This window comes from Botryllus schlosseri, chromosome 2, assembly GCF_051294905.1.
Source record: "Botryllus schlosseri isolate E-star chromosome 2, Bs_hap1, whole genome shotgun sequence".
Taxonomy (NCBI): Eukaryota; Metazoa; Chordata; class Ascidiacea; order Stolidobranchia; family Styelidae; genus Botryllus; species Botryllus schlosseri.
This window is the reverse complement of record NC_137237.1, coordinates 7,383,764-7,398,737: the sequence shown is the minus strand read 5'-3', so window position 1 is coordinate 7,398,737 and position 14,974 is coordinate 7,383,764. Positions and strand designations below refer to the sequence as shown.

The following is a 14,974-nucleotide window of genomic DNA, read 5'->3' as shown; positions in this document are numbered from 1 at the left end:
TGTGGAAGTACATTGGAATTTAAGAGGTCCATGCAACTGCCCAAAAAATTTAGCGGTCTGCGGTAAAAAAGTATTTGAGAACCACTGGGATAGGGTGATTTTCAAATTTTTACTCAAATTTTGTGTGAGTACCTTGAATTTCAGGGACCCACGCGACCACCCAAATTAATTTAGGGCCCGTGCTAAAAAAAGTTAGTTGGACGCAGCCTACCTGCCGACCGACACGTGACACCACATGCTTGTCATTTCGCGTTATCTTCTGCTAGCCTCTCATTCACAAGTTCCAGGTCGAGGGGGTTGTCTGACTGGAAGACTGCTGTAGCGCCAGTCTCGTGGCGTTTGGAAATGACAGAATTATAAAAAAAATAAATCAGAACCTCGTACGAACTCTGTACGATAGGACTGTTCGAAAATAAAATATTAGTTTGACAGTGGCTAAATTTATAACAAATAATGAAAGAATTTGCCACCTTAAATGCTATATTTTTGGAATCCAAGATTTTCTACTGCAATAGCTCCTTTTTCACTGGTCAAAATTTTATGTACGTTTTTAAACAACCTAACAATTTCATGTAGTAGGCAGTGAAATTTGAATTTTTTTTTTATTGTTATGTAATGAATCCAAGACTTTATTCTTGACTAGCAAAGCTTGTAAAGGTTGGAATTGAACTAAATTTCGTGTGCATCGTTGTTTTAGGCAATCCAACAATTTTATGAAGCAGCCAGTGAAAGTTGAGAAAAACGTACCTTTTTAACCCGGCTTATTGTACAAGGTTGAACAACATCCTCTCATGCGTCTGTACAAAGTTTATCTCGGTGCTCTCTAATGTAATGTAATCTCCCTGCAAACTAATCGTTGTTGTTACAGACCGTGGCGGAACCTTCCAAGGGGAGCGCGAACGAGAAGAACACTGTGCCCACTGCCGACACTGGTAAGACAATTAGGAAATGTTCAGCTTTTCCGAGCTAGATTAGTATTGGAATTATAGCTAGCTACAGTTCTTTCCGAAATAAAAAAAGAGAGCGGGGCCGATTTTACTAATATAGCATCAATTCATTAGGGTTAACTCCATGCGTAAATGATGATTATACATTATACAATCTCCTCGTGTTGACGAACTTGCGGGTATGATAAGATTGCCAACCCGTCCGGAAGTGCTGTCAATTAGCGAGTTCCTGATCTCTAGTGAACAATTAAAAACGCGCGCGCTCATCGACGCGTATTACGTAGCCTCGGCGACGATTTGCGTGAGTCAAAATGTCCCGAGTTGTTGTCGAATCTGTTCTATAATGACACCGATTTCAGGTGGCTCAGACCGTTCTCGTCTTTTATAACTCAAGCCTCGACTTGGCACACATCTTCTGAGGAGGGTTAAGTTTAAGGATTAACGGAAATCAATTACGCGTGATTGTACTGTACGCACGGACTATTTGCAGACATTCGATGTCCTTCAGTTTCGCGATGTCTTTAATCACAATCGCACATAAGGATACACTTAACCGCATTGTCTTCAAGCCATCGAGAGATAGGAGACGAAGCATGCTAGGCCTTAGACGCGATAGTTGAGCTAGCGATGATATCGTGCGCACCGTGCCAATGCCGATGCGATTGAGCAAATGTGCATGCCAGCGATGGCATAGTGCGCACCGGGCCTATCGCAGATGCGATTCTTCAAGCCAGCTGAACTAGGATTATTGGAGACGCGGTAAATCAGGCCAGCGACGATTGCCCAGTTCACGGCCATCAATTGCCTAATTTCGCGATCATCTCGGCGGGATACCGCGCCGCGTTAACATTGTGCGCAGACGAAACTCGCTTATTGGCAACACGCTTGTCGCTGATCGCCTAATTGGACGCGCGCAACACTGATAATACGACGAGACGTGTTGTTTTTTTCTACAGACGCCGGGAAAAAACTGTCGTACGCCGAGATGCTCCGGAAGAAAACGGCCGGCAGACCCGCGGCCATGAGCGAGACTGACAAAACCGAACTCGGCACAGACACTGCAGCCGCCGAGGAAGCCTCGGCCGCGGAACCGCGCCCGCAACAGACCCAGAAACACCCCGAAGCGTCCGCCGTGAACGGCGAGGCGGGCCCGGATGAAAAAAGCGCCCCGAGCGACGAATCTGAGGGCGACGAAAAACCCTGGGAAAGCGCGGGTCCAAACAAGAGAAGCCATAGGGGCGACCGCGACCACGGCGGACCCCACCCGAGCAGTCGCGGACGAGGGGGTCGCGGTAGGGGCCGAGGACGTGGAGGGTACGGACGTGGCGGCGGACGCTACGGGAGTGGGCGCGATAAGGTCAACGGATTTAATAACGACAGGCAGCCTCTGGGCGCGGGGGACGCGGCGCAAAGGAAGAGATAGGTTTCTATTTCGAGCTCTGCGCGGCTGATGCCTTGATTGCTACGCGCGTTTTCTGACTTGCGGCGCGCGATTTGATCATTGATTGAGTCGCGCGCGCGCTTTCCGAATCATGTGGCCGAACGCGCGTATCTCTTTCGAATTGAACGAGACTGGCTTTGCGCGCTATTCCCGATCTCGAAAACGATTGGTGTCCGTCTTTTTACGTGTTTTTGCGGCGGAGATGAGCTGATTTGATGCTTTAGAACGGGAATCTCGTTCAGGATTCAAGATTCAAATGTGTGTCCGAGTTCTAATCGGGAAGTGATTGTGTGTCACGTCCGCGACGACGTTACACTTTACAAAGTCTGTATTCACGTACATTGGCAAATAATGTTAATCTGAATCCCAAATAAATTCAATACAGATATAGCACGCGTATGTACCCTGCCGTATAATTTAATTTCCAATTGACAGTCACAGACGGAATAAGTCTGAATGGAAATGGAAAGTTTCAAGAAATTTCGTGTCTTACTGTAAATCCGAATGCATCTTCGAATCGGCTTCAAATCTGCTCCGAATGGGTGAAAATCATCAAATCCGGTTGTTTCAAATCAGCGCTCATCTCCGTTTGTTGACGCGCGGTTTTGGATCGTGTCGCGGGATGGATTACGGCGCGCGCGCGCGCGTTCGGTTTCTGTGGGTTTATTCTTTCTTTTTTTCTCTCGATTAGCTTTTCTGGTTTCATCCTTCTCTTTTCCGATTTGAAAATGTTTAAAAATGAATAAAAAAAGTGTACGATTATTAACGTTATCGGCGCGTCGGCTACGCGCGCGTACTCCTCGTCTATTTATCTCTCGTCGCTCACGAGAACTGCGAATTTTTCCCCGTCTCGGGCAGTCGACGCCTTTGCAGTCTTGTGCCAAAAGTAGCAAAGCGCGCGCACGGCCCGTCCCGTTTTCCGAATATTTGTGGCGGGCGCGCGGCTACAATATGTCCCCGGCGGCTGGAAGCGTGCGCGGTCTTGGCTGCGACTCCGCTGCTGGGCGTCCGACTGATTTTCGTCGTCTGAGACGGAAAGACGGTGTCTTCTTTACGCTCTTTCTTTCTCATGTTTTACTTTCGCTCTTTTGTTAACGTCCGTACGAAGAGATTCCCAGTGTGCGCGATCACTTTTTCAAAAGCTACTCCGCGTATAGTTGTGTTTGTTCGCCTAATTTATTATTTCTATCGTCTGCGGTCGCGGACAGTTTTACTCCTTCGCTAATTGCTGGTAGTGTTCGACGCGACGGCTTAATGACAGCGTGTGTATCTCGATAACGTCCAGGTACGCAAGTGTTGCGGTATGGTTACGATGTCTGTCGTGTGTCTTTATTTCACGCTCCGGGAAGAGGTTTACCATAAACCGAAACGAATCGATACTCACTGTGATAGCATGGATTGAGAACTGCTGTTATATCGTAGGCGTGGATAATGTTACGCCCTTGTATTCCTTTCGTACTGGCGATGAGCTGGTAAGGACTTACGGTGTCGATACTGAGTTCGTTGAAACGGCAAAATCTTTACATGTCCACACGAGCTTTTGCGCTCAAATCGCAAATGCTATGTTGGGTCCGGGCTTGTTTTATCATTGTGCGAACACTGATATTTCTTTGTCCGGCCCGCTACAGTCTCATCACTTTGAATTTTCAAAATCTTCACAGTATAAGTCGATTAGGTTTTTTTTGTAATTTCATGCGATCGGCGAGTTTTTACCGTCCGTCGGAAAGCATTATTTTCCTCGTTTGTTATTTGCAATGTACACGTGATTTCATTTGTGTGTGTGTTATGTCTCGTGTTTCTGCGTCCGGAGACTTGATTAGCCCCGCGCGTAAACTCGCTGAACGATCGGGTTTGCGGCGTGATTGACGATCAAACTCGGTTACTTTGAGTGTAGTTGTTTTTCCGGTGCGTTATCGCTTCTTTGTTGTCCAATACAATTTTCCCTATTATTTTACGTGCGGAGTTGTTTGCCTGACGCGAGGATAGGTGTCTGTCGCGTGTTTGCGGTGTAGGACTGCGCGACTTTTGCGGTATTGGCAGCTGGTCTCAGTAGCTGCAGGGCACCAGTCGCGTGCGATGCGGATGATAAACAATGGCGGTGTGTTATGGGAAGCGATGAACTTTGTGGTATGTGTTGTTTACGCTGGTTGCCCGACATATGAGCATGCGACACAATGGAAAACGACAGTTCAGCATGGAACACATCAGCATGTGACTGACTGACTGTATAACCCAAAAACTTACCCTAACCCGAAACATAGAACCTAACCTAACCTAAAGCCTAACCCAACCATAAATCCAACCCTAACCCGCAATTTAACCCACATTCTCGTGTGTCGCATGCCGAAATCTCGCATGCTGTAATGTCGCATGCTCATATGTCCACGGACCGTTTACGGTTGCCCGACATAATCACGAAGTGCGACCTTGATTGTGCGGGAAGTAGGGATGGTAAGTACGTGAATTTCGTGAAGCGATTCTTTACGGTGTCGCTTCAGACCGTCGTGCGGCTCGGATTCGCACTTTCATAAAGATGTGGCGGCGAAATTTCCAAGGATATTAGAGACGGCTACGCAGCGATATCAATAATAATAATCGTCGGATATCAAAATCCAAAGTGGTTGCACCCTCGTCCGAAGTTAACAGTGGATTCTCCACTTCGCGGCTGGTTTTCGTAATTCCTAACCGGAAGACATTAATACAAATAAACCAAGTGCCGTACATATTCTGCCATATTCGAATTAACACAATACTGATGCATCGCTTTCATGGTAATAATAGCTGCTACATTTCTAATGACAAATTCATCGATGCCGAATTTATTGGTAACCAGTGTCAGGATCAAGTCACTGCTTTTCGAGATTCGAGTCATTGTACAATGTACATTTTGACTCAAGTCAAGTCGCTCGATTCCATGCTGGACTGAACTACAACATGCAATAGAAATTATAGTATTGCTGTAGCATTTTTCTATACCGTTTTTCACCCGAGTGCCCCTTCGGAAAATACCGCCTCTGTGTAAGTCATGACTCAAGTCGTGTCTTGCTCTCACAAGGAACTACGGCCACTTCCTTTGAAGTATAAGTATCCTTTCCTTGAAAAACTTGCGTGGCTCGCCTGTGCGTTGGGGAATAATGACAAAACCGCCCGCGTCTGTCGTACCCGGGGATGGTACGCTAAGTCCAGGTTCTACGTTCATGAATATCGTAGGCCCCGGTCCAGGTATAGTAGACCATGAAGTCTATATTAAGACACGATACAGAAAAATACGTTAAAAATTTAAAAATAAATGAAACATGCAGTGATGCAACTAGGGTTGCATTTAAAACAAAAATCAACTTAAAACAAACATGTATAAAACAAAGCCCTAATTTAAAACATGTTTTTAATTGTTTTTTGAGCCGTGACGTCACGAATATTCAGTTGTGACGTCATAATGAATTGACATTGACAATTGAAAATATAGGGTAAATATAGCTCCTCCGACGAATATATCAGTACTATTAATGTTGAATCGACTATTTTGAGGGTTCCAACCATTCCGTATCGATATACGTCGGCTATATCGGGTGGTAATTGTCCGTATAGGCTCATACAACATATGTTTTGGAAAGTATTTACACAATTATGGCATAATTTTACAACTTGAAAAAAAAAACATTTTTTTTAAAAGACCTTGTTTAAAACACTGATCAAACAAAGTGTTATAAAACACCGTTTGTTTTAAATGCAACTCAGTCAAAATGCTGTCTAATTTCTATCAGGGATATCTAGAAGTTCTAGCTATCCATGAATTCTGTAATTAATGAAAAACTTTCAAACTTCTGGCATTCGCTGTAATTGAAATAGTAAAATATTTGGCGGACCGGAAAGAAAAGTCGACACGGATCGCCACAGTGCTTCATAACCACTGCCAAAACATAGCCATATGCCGTAGGCTACCTGCGGTAAACTTTATGTTTGGGAATTTAAATTATTTTATGTTAATAGCATTGTTCATCGCATATGGCAACTGGTATGTGATGATTGGGTGCAAGGATCAAAGGGTGCACCACTTCACAAACGTTTGACGACCACTAGGCTACATATCAAGGGCGGGTAACTTCTGTGGTTGGCGGGCCTGATATGGAAAAATGATGTAGGCTACTTAGCGTGCCGGATTCCTGAATCGATACATTAATCGTGTAGGCTATTTATGAAACTAAATAAAACGGAACGAATCGTATTTAACGTAAACTTTAAGATTACAAGGCATTGAGACCAAAGCAGCATTCATTGAATTTATTAACGTAATGTACTTCAATGGCAGTTGAAGTCAATGAGACATCCATGGCCGAACAAACTTTTCGACAAGTTTTCTGGCCGCGTGTCGGACGTAGGAGGCTATAGTAAGCACCAAGAGTAACCTACCGTCATTATAATTTGACGCTGTAAGCAAGTATAGTTGGGGATTGCTGTAGACCAGGGGTGGGCAATTATTTTTCCTGCGGGTCAAATGAAAAGCAGAAAATATGTTGGCGGGTCGAGTCAAAATTTTCAACTATATTCTGCGGCGTATTTATTGTATTTCTAAATGGACATCAGTGAACTTCATTGTTAAGACATTCTGTTCAGTGGATGTTTTGGTATTAGGATATGAGATAGTGACGGTTAATTACCAAAAAATAATATTTTTTCCAGGGTTGTAATGACTCGAGTCATGACTCGACTCGAGTCAGACTCGAGTCACGATTTTCGGATGACTCGACTCGACTCGAGTCATTTTCTCAAAATACGGAAATGACTCGACTCGACTCGAGTCAATCTGTGTATTGACTCGACTTGTACTCGAGTCATTGCGCATGACTCGAAGCAAGTCATTGACTCCAGATTCAGACGGCCAAGACCGACATTTCATTGTAATTTCGAAGCCAACACACTATTGGGATTTCGTTTGTTGGTACTGGTGCTTGAAAATGCGACCAGAAACTGCTAAAAGTGAGGAAAATTGATATATTATAAATGCGAATCATTCAATATAACCAAACAGAGTTAAAAAAGTGGGTTTAGGAAGACTTTAACTGGAAACTGAGCAGTCAAAACAATGACTTGGACTCGGACTCGGGTCATAATACCATGACTCGGACTCGATCCTCTGTTCGCTGACTTGGACTCGGACTTGACCCGGTGGGAATTGAAAATGACTCGACTTGACTCGAGTCAAAAATCTAAAAGTGAGATTGACTTGTGACTCGGAGCCTTGTGACTTGGTTACAACCCTGATTTTTTCGTCGTCATAGTTCAGAACAGGGGTGGGCAACTTCTCCAGTCGACGGGCCGGATATAGGAAAATTAGGTACTTGGTGGGCCGGATTGCTGAATCGATACATTATCCACATATACAAGGAATAAGTCGTATTTAATGAATGTATTTAAGCGACAGCAATGTCATTTCAAAGCCATTTCTCGCCGATAATGACGAAGATGAGATTTGAGAACAGCATTGTCAGCAGGCGCCTCCATGTATGCTTCTCTCGGATCAATTAACACACGATACAATCCTTGATTAAGATTTCAAGGCGTTCGATAAGCCCGGTATTCCAATTCCAAAGTTACCAAGATATCAATTCATTAGGGTTGAGTACAGCGCAAATGCCGATAATGCAAGACTTCTCGCTTCGACGAACTTACGCGTAAGCTCCACTCTCGTATGCTGCGAACACACGTATATAATAACATACAGTCAGGAACGTAACAGCACTACGTCAGCCCTTCCCCAAAAATGTTGATATTGGCCCCCTAAACGCTAAATAAGCGAAGTGCGCACAAATTTCTGTAATTCATGATTGAATCGGTCAATATGATCGGGGATTGCATATATATTGCTATCATTTTTTATCCTCTCTCTGTTCACGTAATCATATTTACCGGTAATAGAGCTTGGTGAGGTGTCTTGAAAAATGTAGGGCCCCTAAATAATAATTAAACATCTTCGGGCGGACCCGTTGGTATAATGACTTCGTTACATGATGTTATTTCTTGGCCTCCTATCTGCTTGAAATCTCCCAAACTTACAAAACTAAATGACGCAAACGATTTGAAATTGATATTTCTTTACTAGCTAATAATTTTTCCCTGCCGTATGGCATTTGTCTTGTGAGGTTCAGAGCGCCAGGACAGGAACATTCGGCGCCAGCCATTTAGGCGCCAATGGACATTTAAACATGTAGATATAATTGTATAATTGAAGAGCTTCTTGGAGGTACAGAACTTCAATATACAATTAAATAGTATATTCATATTGAAATGAACCCGAATATTTTCGGCTGACACTCGTCAGGGGTAATCGTCAGCAACTAGTAGAGAATTGGAAAGAACATTGTATATCAACAATCGTATCACAAAATATGACTGCTGGTGACGTCATATTTTGTGATACGATTGTTGATATACAATGTTCTTTCCAATTCTCTACTAGTTGCTGACGATTACCCCTGACGAGTGTCAGCCGAAAATATTCGGGTTCATTTCAATATGAATATACTATTTAATTGTAATTGTATAATGTATATATATATACATCGAGGTTTCTGTCAAGGTTTTCTCGCTGCTGATCTTTCTGGCACATTTCTCGGATTCGCATGTTACATCATGGCCTATAACTTCAGATGTCTTGGTGCGTCGGGGCACGGTAATGGCCGATGCCGAAGTGTCCATTTCTATAAATCATGCGTATTTTTGTTGGGGCAAGGGTACCCGATAATCAATGTTACCTCTAATTTTTGATGAGTCTGCGCAAACACGCCAACTCACTGCGCAGGCCCATAGACAACAGTGCGCAACCAGGCCCCCCACATGGTGATAAGCCTAATTTCTGGGGTGCTTCGCCCCCCAGACCCCCCTCGAGCCTTACGTTTTTTGACACTACTTATCATCTGTATTGGGTGTCCGTTTAGTGGGTGTATAGCCTGGATGCGCCAAGCGCGAAAACATTATATAATTCATGATTGAATCGGTCAATGTGATCGGGAATTGCATATATATTGCTAACAATTTTTATCCTCTCTCTGCTCACGTAACCAGATTTACCGGTAGAGCTGATCAAGTAAGGTGTGCTGGAAATGGTAGGACCCCTAAATAATAATCATATATCTTCGGACGTACCCGTTAGTAATGACTTCGGTACATGATGCTGTTTCGTGTCCTCCTATCTGCCGTGTCAAAAGATATTGAAATCGCCCAAACGTACTAAACTAAGACGTATACGATTTCAAATTGTTATTTTTTATTTGAAAAAGTTGCATAAATTTCCAAAGAATTACTCCATGATTTATGTTTATACACGAAATAATTTTGGTTCCCCTTCGAGCTCGGGCCGCTATTCTTTTCCATATTTCGCTCCTCTTCATATTTTGCAAAGCACACCTTTATCGCTTGAAAAAGAAAAACTCTCACCTAATTTTACAGTTTTTTCTTCCGTTTTCACATGCCCCGACAACAGCCATGTTAAACGAATCGCACTTTTTTGCTAATTTGGCTTGGTGAGTAGATGAGAAATTACCCATTCGTTATGCCATTATCAAAAGCGGTCAGTATAAACAGTGTAGAATTAGCGAATATTCACTCAACGTTGGCCAGACAGGCAAGCAGCTATAGCCAAAATACTAGTAGCGACACGAATGGACGCCTGTAACCGCAAGTACTATAGACAGCGAATCGGAATTTTGTGCGATAATCTACGACGTAACAATAAAACCGTGTAAATGGTGACCTATAGGCTACTATAGATTACTAGTAGACATACACGCACGAGTACGCACTTCAAATCAATAACGCGATCTATGTAGGCCTACCGCGTTAACACTGATGTGACGTCTTAATACCGGCAATATGCGGTCATTACTATCAAGACATAGAGTCAGATATAATGATACGTATATTCAAGTCTGACTGAAGCAAGAACAATATAAGCGTATGGCCTTATCAACGGAAGATTCCCGTTCAAACGAATCGAATAAACCAAAATTTGTGCTGCTGAGAAGCTGATGTAATTCAACGCCCTTCAGCACACAGTTGTAGCATTTCCCGATAAACGTTTGCAAAGAGATAGATTTTTAAATAATATTGGTGCTTGTACTTGCATATTCTGCATATTATCATATCTCACCGTACGTGATCAAATTCGCCTGATTGGAAGTGATGACTTCGAAAATTCACGGCATGTAATTGCACAGTAAATCTTAAGCAATGCTCACGCCACGCGGAAAAGACTATTCGTTAGTTTCTCGCAGATTAACTTCGAGCTAGCCCATTGTTATTTATAACTTTGTCAAACCATGTTATTTCGCCATTCCCAGAAAAGATTGCGCTATTGAAATGATATCAGTATCGCTCACGCGCACGGGACCATGCTAAAAGAAAAATCTCTTTCGTGAGGCGCACGTGATTGCAAATTCTCACGGAGCGCAATATCTACCTTTGCAGGCAGCACTTGTACCTCGGTTTCAGACTTCAGCGATAGCAGTATTTGCTCCTGGCAATGTTCCCTCTAATTTTCACAAGTCTGCGCGCCTGCGCGGTCCTTTGGACAACAGTGCGAAACGAATAAAAAATAGTCATCAATTTGGATTTTTTGTGCGCAGAGACCGTTTCAGCACTGCGCATTTGCGCACGTGCGCAGCTTAGAGGGAACGTTGCCGATAATGAAGTTAATTATCAACATTAAATCGCGCCCAGCGCAAAATTTTTTTGAAAAAATTGCATAAATTTATAAAGAAATACTTCATGATTCATTTACATTCGCGAAATAATTTTTGCCCCCTTCGAGCTCGGCTCCCTCCAATTCGGGGGTTTGGGGTGCGGAAGTTACGGTTTTGCATACAGTCACTAAAATTTGACGTTTAAGCAAGAAGTTTGGAATCTCGGCAGACTGGGGCCGCGGGTCACATTATCATGTATGACGGGAAACTGTCCGCGGGCCGGAAAAAATCCCGTAGCGGGCCGCATCCGGCCCGCGGGCCGTATGTTGCCCGCCCCTGGTTCAGAAGAATGGTAAATAAACTCTTTTTAACCCACAGACACGTTTTTCTATTAATATATTAGAATGTATTTAGGATACTACAAAGCTTGTATTGGTCGCTGCTTGGTGAAATAGCCTTGTTGATGATGGAAACTAGCAGTGCTAACCTCGCCCTTGTCCGAGTGTCTGTTTTTGTGTTTTTGTCATAATACCAACCTCAATTACACTCCACGGCGACCTGCTGGCCACAAACTAAAAAGACGGGTTCACCACTGACTCCTGCTCCGAATCTTACCGCCTCACTTTTTTTCTGACAAGCCCGCCTGTTCTTCGTTTAATGCAGGGGTCTCAAACTCTAATGTGCTCGTGGGCCAATTTCCTAGTTATTGATGACGCCGCGGGCCGCAGCATCAATAATAGGGGTATTTAATGTATCATCTCCAAGGAGGCCTTATTTGACGCGATCTTGCACGCAGGCATTCCACAAACATCGTGAAATATAATTCTCTCTTGTACTATTCACGCATGGCACGAACAAAATCACATTTTAAAATATTTGAATAAAATTGTTTTTGTGCTTGGCATAATTTGCTAAAATAATGAGTGCTAGACGCAATTCATGGGGACAAATGCATCATGACACCGCAAAAGCTGTCGCGGTATAATACGCAGCTAGCGTACTACATTTGACGTGCCACGGTTATACGTAGAATATTTTAGAATTTACTAAATATTGATCTGATATCAGAGCATTTGAGTAGTGTAGCCTAATCCGGGTTTCTGATACAGCCCTGATAAGTAGGCAATTGTTCATGTCATTGCCAAAGTCAAATTAAATCAGCGTTATATTTGCCTTCGATTTGGAACAGATCAAAAACAACTTAAATATAATCATTATTGGGCCATAGTAATAGCATTGTATCTTGACCTTCTTAGCGATCGTAGCCCTTGTGCTTTCAATAATATTTCTCGTACCCCCTGTCTATTTTCAACACAATTTCTGATAATACCAATGTTAAACTCAAAAAGCATATTCACCTAAAATCGCGCGCATGGCGAAAACTAGTTTTCAGTTGAATAAATTGGCCCAGAAAATATTCCAAAGCAGATAGGTCTAATTTCATAATTCATCTCGTACCCCCTGATGCTTCGTACCACGAATACAAGGTTAAGAACCCCTGGAATAGAAATGTCCAATTGCCGAAGAATCCATTGGTGGTACAGCTGTGGAGCGCACCATTACCTTACTCGTCACCGGCGATAATAACATGGATTAAGAAACCAAACATTAGGACGTAACTAACTATACATCATGGGGGCAACAGAATGCCAGTGGTTTCCATACCGACCTGATTAGATAACTTTATACGCTAAGCAACGGATGCTACGACCTTTTGATATATTACTATTCCTCATGACAGTTTGATAGTTTGTTGCGTCCGTGGTCGCACTTTGCCCAGATCTGCTGTAGACTAGGGTTGTTCAAAAAAAACTTTTTTTTCCAAATCTCACTCGCCTACTGACTAAATCGTCAGGTTGTCCAAGAAAACGATGCACACCAAATTTGACTCAATTCCAACCAGTCAAGGCCGTGCAATCTTGAATTGAAATTTTTGAATTATTAAAAATTATTAAAAAAAAAAATTCTCAAATTTTTTTGTCAACCCCATGAAATTGTTGAGCTGTCTTCAAAGACGATGCAAAACAAATTTGAGTCAATTCCGACTACTATAGAAGCGGAGCTATTTGAGTTTTTCGTTGATAATCCCCGGATCAAGGATAATCCGTCAAATATCAACGAAAAACGCGAATAACTCCGCTTCTACAAGTCGGAATTGACTCAAATTTGTTTTGCATCGTCTTTGAAGACAGCTCAACAATTTCATGGGGTTGACAGAAAAAGTAGAGAAATTTTTTTTTTAATTTTTTTTAATAAATTAAAAATTTCAATTCAAGATTGCACGGCCTTGACTGGTTGGAATTGAGTCAAATTTGGTGTGCATCGTTTTCTTGGACAACCTGACGATTTAGTCAGTAGGCGAGTGAGATTTGGAAAAAAAAGTTTTTTTTGAACAACCCTACTGTAGACTGTGGCCGTGGGCCACATTATGATATAAAACCGGAATGTGTGTGCTTATTCACGGGCCGTATGTTGCCCGGCCTTCCCAGCTTTAGATGAATGCCCCAAACAACATAGCAGTTCATTGTTAGGCTCAATATATCATGAAGCAACGATGACCACATGCCTGCCTATTAAACAGTACATATGTGATAGTATGTGTGTAGCCCAAGCATGTTCCGATGGTGGCAAACACGGCCTGGTAATTTAATGTCAAACAAGTTCTGAAGTGAAAACCGTGAACTTTATTTGTACGTAATAATGCGTCTAGATCAGAGGTCTCAAACTCAAATGTGCTCGCGGGCCAGTTTTCCAGTTTTGACGACGCCGCGGGCCGCAGCATTATAGGGGTATTCTATGTATATCCAAGTAGGCCTTATTTGGCGGGAATGAATCGTCCTACTGAAAGTGAGCCGATCCAGCAGACCGACAATAAACACACGTCGTCAAACTGTGATTTACTCTTGTATCAATTTAGGCCTGGCACAAAAAGAGTCATCAATTTATAGCTATTTGAATAGAATTGTTGTCGTACTTGATATATAATAATTTTAAGATATATACGCCATATGGGCGGACAAATTCATGGTGCCATCATGAAAGCTATCGGGTTATAATTTTGCAGCTACTAGGAATACGTTGAATTTAACAGAATGATAATAGACACTGATCTGATATCAAAACATCTTTAGGTTGAGCATTGTAATTCCAATCCAGGATTCGGGTATACTTCTGATAAGTAGGCTATTAATCTTGTGGCCAAATATCTTCAAATATAGGAGCAGAAAAAATATAAATATAATATAAATATATTAATGAATGTGTCCTAGTGATTGAAATGTCGTAACGCCGAACGGCCCATTGTTGTTACATCGTTGAAGCGTACCACTACGGTACTCGGCAACTTTAAGTGGCCCTAATAACATGGTTTAGCGACAAAAGATGTAACTGACAGATTACCAATGGTTGCCATAATTACTTGCTTAGTTAACGAAATATCAAGCTGCGACGTTCTGATCTATTACAATTCCCCTGATACACGATTAGTTTGTTGCGTCCATGCTTCTAACAAATTCACGGCATTCCGAGTCACTCCGAGTCCACTCGAGTCATTTTCATTTTGCCATCGAGTTAGCCCGAGTCTGAGTAATTCTAAGAAAGGTCGCGTCGAAGTCCTACTCACAAATTTCAGTCCCGAATCGTCTAAGGGTCGGGTTATGTCATCATGAATTGGAAATGTGGCGAAATAAGTGAATCTTCCACTGCATGGTCGCGTTTGCAATTGTTGCGATTGTGAAGTTTGATGAATAGTGTCAGGCTTTCGGAGCAATTTAAGAGGGAATTTTCATTTTATAACCCGAAAAGATATATGAGACACTCATATATTGTCAAATTATTAAAAATCTAAAATATCGTCGCGGGCCGCACAAAATGTTCTGGCGGGCCGCGTGTTTGAGACCTCTGGTCTA

At 42.6% G+C, this 14,974-nt stretch overlaps 1 protein-coding gene across 2 annotated transcripts in view; it reads left to right on the top strand.

Moving 5' to 3' along the window:
• LOC145455897 (uncharacterized) overlaps positions 1–4,342 on the top strand; it is a 36,369-nt gene extending 32,027 nt beyond the window's left edge. For both annotated transcript variants that reach the window (XM_080333935.1, XM_080333928.1), the window contains exons 21-22: positions 869–932; positions 1,904–4,342. In XM_080333935.1, the coding sequence (XP_080190061.1) occupies positions 869–932; positions 1,904–2,370 (531 nt within the window). In that variant the 3' untranslated portion in view covers positions 2,371–4,342. The remainder of the gene's footprint in view (positions 1–868; positions 933–1,903) is intronic.
• Positions 4,343–14,974: the final 10,632 nt, after the last annotated feature.